Source organism: Otolemur garnettii, unplaced genomic scaffold, assembly GCF_000181295.1.
Source record: "Otolemur garnettii isolate 467f Iridium unplaced genomic scaffold, OtoGar3 scaffold00044, whole genome shotgun sequence".
NCBI classification, from domain to species: domain Eukaryota; kingdom Metazoa; phylum Chordata; class Mammalia; order Primates; family Galagidae; genus Otolemur; species Otolemur garnettii.
In genome coordinates this window covers 9,507,981-9,517,349 of record NW_003852439.1, presented here as the reverse complement: position 1 = coordinate 9,517,349, position 9,369 = coordinate 9,507,981, and the positions used below count along the sequence as shown (strand labels likewise).

Below are 9,369 nucleotides of genomic sequence, written 5' to 3'. Positions count from 1 at the left end.
AGGCAAAAGAATCACTTAAGTCCAAGAGCTGGAGGTTGCTGTGAGCTGTGATGCCACAGTACTCCACTGAGGGTGAAAAAGTGAGACTCTGTCTCTAAAAAAGAAAAAAAATACAACAATAAAATCATTTAGGGCTCAGCACCCGTAGCTCAGTAATTAGGGCACCAGCCACATACACTGGGGCTGGAGGGTTTGAACCCGGCTTGGGCCTGCTAAACAACAATAACAACTACAACAAAATAATAGCTAGGTGTTGTGGCAGGGACCTGTAGTCCCAGCTACTGGGAGGCTGAGGCAGGAGAATCTCTTAAGCCCAAGAGTTTGAGGTTGCTGTGAGCTGTGACACTATAGCACTCTACTGAGGGTGACATAGTAAGACTCTGTCTCAAAAAAAAGAAAAACAAACAAAAAGCAATACAATCATTTAGATTTTAACTACTGGATGGAAATGGCTTGAAGAGGTAAGGCCAGTAATACTAGCTAGGAAGCCTTTACAGTTGTTGGGGCACACAGTGATAGTGACTTTAACAGGGCGCAAGAGCTCCTGGTGACCTTGGCATTGTGGGAGGATTTCTAGGTAAGAAGAAGCCAAGTGTGGGGATATAAGGAAGGAGGTGAGTGGAGATTTGATGGGGGTGGGGGGTGGGGCAGTCAGTCGAATGAGAAGTGCAAGGGAATTAGGATGGTTTTCTTTCTGGCACATTCGTTAAGTTTTCAAATGGGCCTAACTCTGCCACATATATTATATTTGAGCTGGCAAAGGCTTGATAACAAAGAGATTTCCTGCCTTTCTTGTATCAGAGATTAGGGCCCACATGTGTATAAAACAAGAGAGAGAGACAGAAGTACAGAGGAAAGGTAGAAAGAACTGGAATGATGAAGAGGAGATCCAGGGACATAACTAAGGGCAAGGGAAGGCTGAATCAGAACCTGGCAATGGGCAGTTCCTCAGAGCTGGGCACAGGCCAAAGATGCATCTTCCAGTCTCCAAAGGACATCAGAGGGGTCTCCAGTATGTGAAGGAAGAAAGTGAGGACCATTTGGGGTTTTGTAGAACAGAGTTCCCAGATTGGGCCCCTTTCTTCCTCAGGAAGGAGGAGGAAGGGCCACAAGGAGAGCAGGGCCACAAGGGTGGAGGAAGACCCTTCCTCCATCACTTCCCTAAAGCCCTGCTAGGGCTACTGGAGCAGGGGCTGGAAGCAAGCAAGGCCCCTCAAGATTGTCTGGGACACCAAAGTCTAATGTCAGGGTCACTATCCAGATGCTTCCCTTATTGGACTCCCAGCTGGTCCCATGAGGATGGTTGTTCTAAACCTCAAGAGTTTATTCCAGTGGTCCAAAAGGGTCAGAGAAGGGACTGGTATACTGACCCACAGGAAAGTCTTGGTCTGTGAGGCCTCCTGGCCCCCCATCCCCTCCCCATATCCTTCAGCACATCCAAGCTCCCTCCCTAGACAATGGACTCAGCCCCAAACATCAGGTCCAGGGAGCCTGGCCTTGCAGGTGCTTCCTCCTCTGGTCTGTGTGCATAAGCCTGAGAGTGGAAGTGGGAAGAGGGTGCAGCCCCTTCCAGAAGGTGAACTTGGCCTCAGAAATGGTAAGAAGTGCTCCCTCTCCCCTAAGCTTTGCTCCTGAGTTCCCCCAATCTCTGCAGTTGTAGGCAGGGATGAGGCCTCAGGCCCAGAGATATGACACTGACCTCCCCCTTCCCTCCTCCCTCCTCTTCCTTCAACCCTGGCAGGTGGGGCTGTTCCTGAGTCCTGTCAGTTCTACCCTCAGCCCAGCTGGAGTGCTCAGGGCAGAAAGAGGGGGTATGAGAAGAAAACTATGAGGCCAAAGTCGCCTCCTGGGGGGAGCATGGACAACTCCCTACTATTCCAGGAGCAGACATCCAAGGAGTGCCTGCTGTGGCCTGTGATGGGGCCAGTTGTGGGGCTGAAATCTCATGGCCTGAGACTTTGTGGTGACCAGTGTTCCCTTGTAAATAGATGTCAGGTAGCTCATCTTTGTTTATCCAAAGCTGGAAGCCCTGCCTGGGTCCATCTGACCCACATCTTCTGTCTGCCCTCACCAGGTCCCCTGTCTCCTGCCTTCCTCAGAGCCCCACCTAAGCCTGCCTCAGAGTAGGCTTGAGCAGACACTGGATTCCATTTAGGCAGCTTTTTAATGAAGACACCAGAGCAAGAGGACAGGTCAGAACTACAGCAGGAAGGCCAGGCAGGGAGGATTTGGTGGGTGGGATGGAGGGGGGGGACAGGGAGAGGCTGAGGGAGTGGGTCAGGGGTGAGCAGGAGGGCAAAGACCCTGTAGAAGATTCATTCTGAGAAGTGGGGCTCAGAGGGCTCTTAGGTGTGTCAAAGTGTTCCTTGATCCACCTGGCAGGGCTCCTTAGACACAGAGGGCCTGGCGGAAGAAGGATGCCAGAGCACAGAAGAAACCCTTAAGTTGGTTCCACAAATACTTCACAAAGCAGACAAAATCCTGGATAAAGGATTTCACAGTCTCCTGCAGCCAGGACAGCGCCTCCTGCAGCCAGGACAGCATCTTCCACAGCCAGGACAGCGCCTTCTGCCACATTGCTTGCATTTTCTCCAGCATCTTTTGGAATAATCTTTCCACTCGCTTCAAAAAGGTCTCGTCAGAGTCCGGGGCCTCTGGATCTTCTGGGACAGAGGACCTCTGGGGTCTGGGTCTCCGGACTCTATTACGAAATTCCTTTCTTATATCTTGAAGTAGAGGAATGGATTCCTGCGGAATGGGGGGGTCATTCAAGGTCCGGTAGGCGGGGGAGGGGTGCAGCCCATGCCCTGACCCTGCTGAGGCCTCTTGGCCTTTGTGTGAATCTGAGAGACAGAAACCACAGATGGTGGTTTCCTGCCACTAGCTCCACGGACACGGACACGGACACAGACACAAGATACTTTCCTAGAGGCCTCACTCCTGAATTCCCCTCCATGCCACAGACATGGTGCTTGGATCTGCCTGTTCACTGATGGCTTCTGCTAACAGCCCACCAGGACTCCCTTGCACATTGAGTTGAGGGCAGAGATTTGGCCACTTAGTGCTGGGGTAAGCCAGGGGTGGCAGCCCTCCATCTCAGCTTGAGGGGTTGGGCACACACTTGCTCCCACCTATGTAAGGGTAAGCAGGGTATGAGGGAGAGGCCAGGAGGCTAAGATGGGCGACTCAAACTCACCAGGTTGTTTCTCTGGACATGAGCATCTATGAGTCCAATGAAGCTGTCAGTGAAGTCATCCTGGGGAAAGGAGGGTGCTGAGGGCTACAGGCCTGCTTCTGCTGGGGTAGTCCCCACTGTCACCTCCCATGGGTCCTGATGAGTCACAGGAGCCCAAGAGCCCAGACCCAATACCTGGAGAACACTAAGTCATGAAGGGTGGGGCCACAACTCACCTCCAGCTCCTCCAGGCTTGATTCTATCTCTTAGGAACAAACCACTCAGTTCCAGGAGGGTGCTAGGGCTGCAGGCCTGCTTCTGCCTGCTGCAATTCCTGTCACCTCCCAAGGGGACTGGGAGCCCAGACCAAATATCTGGGGAGCACTAAGTCATGGAGGATGGGACCACAACTCACCTCTAGGTCCTCCAGGCTTGACTCAGTCTGTTAGGAACAAATCACTTTTTAGTTCCACCCCTGCCTGGCCTCAGCCGCCCCCGCCATCCCACTCCCCAAACTGGATCCAGCCAGGTGTCTGGGGTCTGACATCCCTGTTGTGTTGCTAATATTCTTTTTTTTTTTTTTTTGGTAGAGACAGAGTCTCACTTTATCGCCCTTGGTAGAGTGCCATGGCCTCACATAGCTCACAACAACCTCCAGCTTTTGGGCTTAGGTGACTCTCTTGCCTCAGCCTCCTGAGTAGCTGGGACTACAGGTGCACGCCACAATGTCCAGCTATTTTTTTATTGTAGTTGTTTGGGGCCGGGTTTGAATGCATATGTGGGGCCGGCATCCTACCCACTGAAACTGCCCGTTGTGTTGCTAATGTTCTGTGGGACTCAGATACCTTCCTGGGCCTCTGAATCCTCTGAATCCCCCTTTCCCCATACTTTTTTTTTTTTTTTTTTTTGAGACAGAGTCTTGAGCTGTTGCTCTGGGTAGAGTGCCATGGTGTCACAGCTCACAGCAACCTCAAACTCTTGGGCTTAGGGCGGCGCCTGTGGGCATCGTCCCCATATACCGAGGGTGGTGGGTTCAAATCCGACCCCAGCAAACTGCAACAACAAAAAAATAGCTGGGTGTTGTGGCAGGAACCTGTAATCCCAGCTACTCGGGAAGCTGAGGCAGGCAAGAGAATCACCTGAGCCCAGGAGTTAGAAGTTGCTGTGAGCTGTCATGCCACAGCACTCTACCAGGGCAAAAGTGAGACTCTGTCTCTACAAAAAAAAAAAAAAACTCTTAGGCTTAAGCAATTCTCTTGCCTCAGCCTCCCAAGTAGCTGGGACTACAGGTACCCACCACAACGCCTGGGTATTTTGTTGTTGTAGTTATCATTGTTGTTTTAGCTGGCCTGCCCAGCTACCTCAGTGACCAGTGCCCTACCCACTGAGCTACAGGCACCCCCCCATACATTTTTCTGCCCCACAGGTGTGAAGTGAGAAATGGGTTGCCAGGGTCTGTCCCAGTGTAGGTGTGAGCATGTTGAGGTGGCAGTCTTCATCATCCATGTCAGGAAACCACTCCCCACATTGTAGACAGCCTGGGGGTGGAGACATCTGACAAGCAGCTGCTGGGACATGGACTCACCTGTTCAGCCTGTGCTGAATTTTCACTTAGGAGCTTATCCATGGTTCTTTCTAAGTCCTGGTGCTGGGAAGAGAGGCAGAGTTGGGGCCAACAGGCCAGATCCTTCTCCCTCCTAGGTCCCAGGTGGGCCAGAACATCCTTGGCCGCCCAGGGTGAGAACCAGGCCCCCACCCCATAGCCCAAGCACATGTGGGGAAAAGCCTTACCATTTTGTTCTTCCAAGCTTTAAAGTCATCAGGGTTGATCTAGGGGAATGACAGTGATGCTCAGGCCTTACGTGACCTCCCCCCAGCAGACAAGCTACACACACACACACACACACAGGTGCATGAGGATGAACATTGCATTGGCATGTGCTGGGTCAACTTGGTTTCTATACCCTCTATGGTCCTGGATGACAGTCGGCCAGGGCAGGAGCCTGTTAGGGATGGGGATTCTAAACAGCAGCCATTCCTCTGTGAGGTGCTGATTTCTGTTTGTTTGTTTTTGCGGTTTTTGGCTGGGCCGGGTTTGAACCCACCACCTCTGGTATAAGAGGCCAGTGCCCTACTCCTTTGAGCCACAGGCACCACCCTGTGAGGTGCTAATTGAGACTCTTCTTTTTGGAGATAGTTTCTGTCGCCCTCGGTAGAGTGCTGTGGCATCACAGCTCACAGCAACCTCCAACTCTTTTGGGCTTAAGCCATTCTCTTGCCTCAGCCTCTTGAGTAGGTGGGACTATAGGTGCCCGCCACAATACCCGGCTATTTTTTGTTGCAGTTGCCACTGCTGTTTTAGCTGGCCGAGGTCAGGTTTGAACCCACCACCCTTGGTATATGGAGCCAGCGCCCTACCTGCTGAGTCACAGGTGCTGCCCCCACTTTTCTGTTTTAATATTTATATATCAACATGTAGAGAAACATTTTGTAAATATTTCATAACATTTTGTAATGAATATTTTGTAAATAAAGGTGCATTTAGCTAGAATTTCCCATTTTCCCTATGTACGTATCTATGGTGACCTTTGGGACAACCTGTATATTGTCACTCAGCGTTTCTGACTGAGCCTTGACACACACTCACACACACACACACACAGGAAGTGCTTAGACCACAGAACTATTTCCAGACTCCTCTAAGTGCACACAGTGTAGCTTTTAAGTCACCTCCCAGATTAGCCTTCCTGCTCTGTAACTGGGTCTCTAAGGACCCATAGCAAAATGAGCCTGTGGGGCTGCTAGCTAGTGATGACCCAGGACCTCAAGAGAGTGACAGCAGAGCATGCACCCCTGTGAAGCCCACTCTATCCCCCCACCTTCCCAGCAACCTGGTGGATCATGGGATTCCAGGGCTGTCCCCATTGCCACTTACCTTATGGAAGCACATGCCAGTAGAGTTCCAGGGGCCAGGGTCTGCTGGGGAGGAACAGGAATGAGAAAAATTGTCTCAGAGAAGCATCCCTCCCTCTCCCAGTGTCATTAGCCTCAGGGACCCCAGCTACCCCCAGGAAGGCCAAATGTCCCAGCCTGACCACACTGATATAGTCACCTTGTCCTCCCTGTAGTCCTAGCACAAAAGGCAGCTAGCTTCTGCTCTGGTAGGTGACCCCAGCTGGTTTTTAGTGCATAGGAGGGTGGAGCTAGGGGTGGGACTTCTGGGGAAGGGGGAGGGCCTTCTGGGGACAGGGTCTATCCTGGCACTATCTGAGCTGGGTGGGTAATAGCATCTATAAGTCTAACTTACCTCCTCCTCATACCCTGCCTTGAGGACAAAGTCTCTTCCAGCTCAGCCTTGCTCCCTAACAAAGTACCATGACATGAGGAGATGACGAACTGAGCCAGCAAGAGAGAAAGAAAGAGAGAGACAGAGGTCTGAGCTGTCTGGGAGAAGAGATGAGGGCCTGTCCTGGCACTGTCTGAGCTGGGGAAGGAATCTCTGAGCCTAGGAGAGGGCTACTTCCCCAGCCTTGCCAGCCAGGGAACAGTGCAGACTTGGGAAAGCAGGTCGGGGAAACTTCTAGAGCTCAGGAGAGTAAAGTCAGCTGGGTGGGTCAAAGAGCAGGGGTTGTGACTTCCTGGAGCTTACCACAGGCTGTGTTCTTACACTGACTGTATAGCAAGAGGAGGCAGGCTCAGCACCCATAGCACAATGGTTGTGGCACTGGCCATATACACCAAGGGTGGCGGGTTTGAACCCGGCCCAGACCAGCTAAACAACAATGACAACTGCAACAAAAAAATAGCCAGACCTGGGCGGTGCCTGTGGCTCAAGAAGTAGAGCGCTGGCTCCATATACTGGAGGTGGCGGGTTCAAACCCAGCCGCGGCCCAAAAAAAAAAAAAAAAACTGAGGAAAAAATAGCCGGGCCCTGTGGTGGGTGCCTGTAGTTCCAGCTACTCTGGAGGCTGAGGCAAGAGAATCACTGAAGACCAAGAGCTTGAGGTTGCTGTGAGCTGTGATGCGACAGCACTCTAATGAGGGTGACAAAGTGAGACATCTCAAAAAAAAAGAAAGAAAGAAAGAGGCAAAGTAAACCTTCCCTATGTACACCCCAGCCCAGGCCCCAGGCCTGGTCTGTATTGTGAATGGGGGAACATGGAGAAGGAAAAAGAAAAAAAAAGAGCAGGGGTCCTGCTGAACAAGTCCTTACATGGTGTGGTGCCCAACTCAAGTCTGGAGTAGCTTTCCTCTCAGCTACAGGTTCAGGGGGAGGTAGCCCTGGAGGCCAGGAGCTATGCAGATTGCAAGGGGCTGGCAGCTGTGCAGATCTGTCTATGGGACAGGATAGGGCTGCTGATGGCCTGGGCAGACCAAGTGCTCCTGACCTCTCCAGGGCCAAGGGGACTGAGGAGCACCACCTAGTATCTATAAGTCTGACCTACCTCCTCCTAACACCCTGCCTTGGGGGCAAAGTCCCTTCCAGCTTAGCACATGGTGGCCTTGTTCCCTAACAAAGTACCATGACAGGAGGAGATGACAAAAGAAATCCATTCCCGGACGGCACCTGTGGCTCAGTGAGAAGGGCACCAGCCCCATATACTGAGGGTGGCAGGTTTGAACCTGGCCCCGGCCAAACTGCAACAAAAAGAAATAGCCAGTCATTGTGGCGGGCACTTATACTCCCAGCTACTCCAGAAGCTGAGGTAAGAGAATCACCTAAGCCCAAGAGCTGGAGGTTGCTGTGAGCTGTGATGCTACGGCACTCTGCCCAGGGGGACAGCTTGAGGCCTGTCTCAAAAAAAAAAAAAAGTCTCCTGTATGGATGGACCACATTTAGTTTATCCATCCATCCATTGAAGGGCATTTGGCTTCTTTCCCACCTTTCGGCTTTTATGAATAATGCTGCTGTTAACATTCATGAAAAAGTTACTGTGTGGACATATGTTTTCATTACTCCTGAGTATATACCTCGGAGTGGAATTGCTGGGTCATATGGTAACTGCGTTTTTAACCTTTTGAGAAATAGCCAGATTGTTTTCCAAAGTGTCTGCACTATCTTACATTCCCAGCAGCAGTGTATGAGGATTCCACTTTCTTGACATCCTGTCAACACTTATTATTTCTCTTTTTTTTTTTCTTTTTGAGATAGAGTCACCCTCGGTAGAGTACCATGGCATCATAGCTCACAGCAACTTGAAACTCTTGGGCTGAGTGATTCTCTTGCCTCAGCTTCCCAAGTAGCTGGGACTACAGGTGTCTGCCACAACACCTGGCTATTTTGTTGTTATTGTTGTTGCAATTGCCATTGTTGTTTTAGCTGGCCCAGGCCAGGTTTAAACCTGCCAGCCCTGGTGTATGTGGCCGACATCCTACCCACTGAGCTACGGGCGCTGCTCAACACCTGACTATTTTTATTTATTTTATTTTATTTGAGACAGAGTCTCACTTTATTGCCCTTGGTAGAGTGCATGGCATCACAGCCAACCTCCAGCTCCTGGACTTAGGCAATTCTCTTGCCTCAGTTTCCAGAGTAGCTGGGACTACAGGTGCCTGCCACAATGCCCAGTTCTTTTTTGTTTCAGTTTGGCCGGGGCCGGGTTCAAACCCGCCACCCTTGGTATATGGGGTGGGCATCCTACCCACTGAGGCATAGGCATGGCCCCACCTGGCTGTTTTTAGAGATGGGAGTCTTGCTCTTGCTCAGGCTGGTGTTGAACCAGTGAGCTCAGGCAATCCACCCACCTTGGCCTCCCAAAATGCTAAGATTACAGGCATGAGCCACCATGCCCAGCCCATTTCTGTCTTTTTATTTTATTTTATTTTTTTTTTGAGACAGAGTCTCTCTATGTTGCCCTCAGTAGAGTGCTGTGGCGTCACAGCTCACAGCAATCTCCAACTCATGGGCTTAAGTGATTCTCTTACCTCAGCCTCCCAAGTAGCTGGGACTACAGGCACTCACCACAACACCTGGCTATTTTGTTGTTGTTGTTGCAGTTGTCATTGTTGATTTTAGCTGGCCCAGGCTGGGTTCAAACCCGCCAGCCTTGGTGTATGTGGCCGGTGCCCGACCCACTGAGCTATGGGTGCCGCCCCTTTGCCCATTTTAAATTAGATTATTTATTCTTTTATAATTAAGTTGTAAGAGTTCTTTTTATATATTCTGGATACAAGTTCTTTTTTTTTTTTTTTTT

The 9,369-nt window shown here is 51.0% G+C and overlaps 1 protein-coding gene, 1 non-coding gene and 2 pseudogenes across 2 annotated transcripts in view; 3 read left to right on the top strand and 1 right to left on the bottom strand.

Moving 5' to 3' along the window:
- The first annotated feature begins 675 nt into the window (after positions 1–675).
- LOC111725625 lies at positions 676–819 on the top strand. The gene has a single exon (XR_002773648.1). It is a non-coding gene; the product is annotated as a small nucleolar RNA SNORA12 (small nucleolar RNA).
- Positions 820–2,145: 1,326 nt separating this feature from the next.
- The window catches only part of IL32 (interleukin 32), a 14,743-nt gene continuing 7,519 nt past the window's right edge, over positions 2,146–9,369 (bottom strand). The window contains exons 2-7 of the mRNA XM_023513824.1: positions 6,111–6,151; positions 4,967–5,005; positions 4,761–4,823; positions 3,591–3,617; positions 3,197–3,256; positions 2,146–2,748 (exon numbers count right to left, since the gene is read on the bottom strand). Of these exons, the coding sequence (XP_023369592.1) occupies positions 2,389–2,748; positions 3,197–3,256; positions 3,591–3,617; positions 4,761–4,823; positions 4,967–5,005; positions 6,111–6,125 (564 nt within the window). The 5' untranslated portion in view covers positions 6,126–6,151 and the 3' untranslated portion in view covers positions 2,146–2,388. The remainder of the gene's footprint in view (positions 2,749–3,196; positions 3,257–3,590; positions 3,618–4,760; positions 4,824–4,966; positions 5,006–6,110; positions 6,152–9,369) is intronic.
- On the top strand, positions 6,808–6,883 carry LOC111725623 (annotated as a pseudogene).
- On the top strand, positions 7,231–7,337 carry LOC111725622 (annotated as a pseudogene).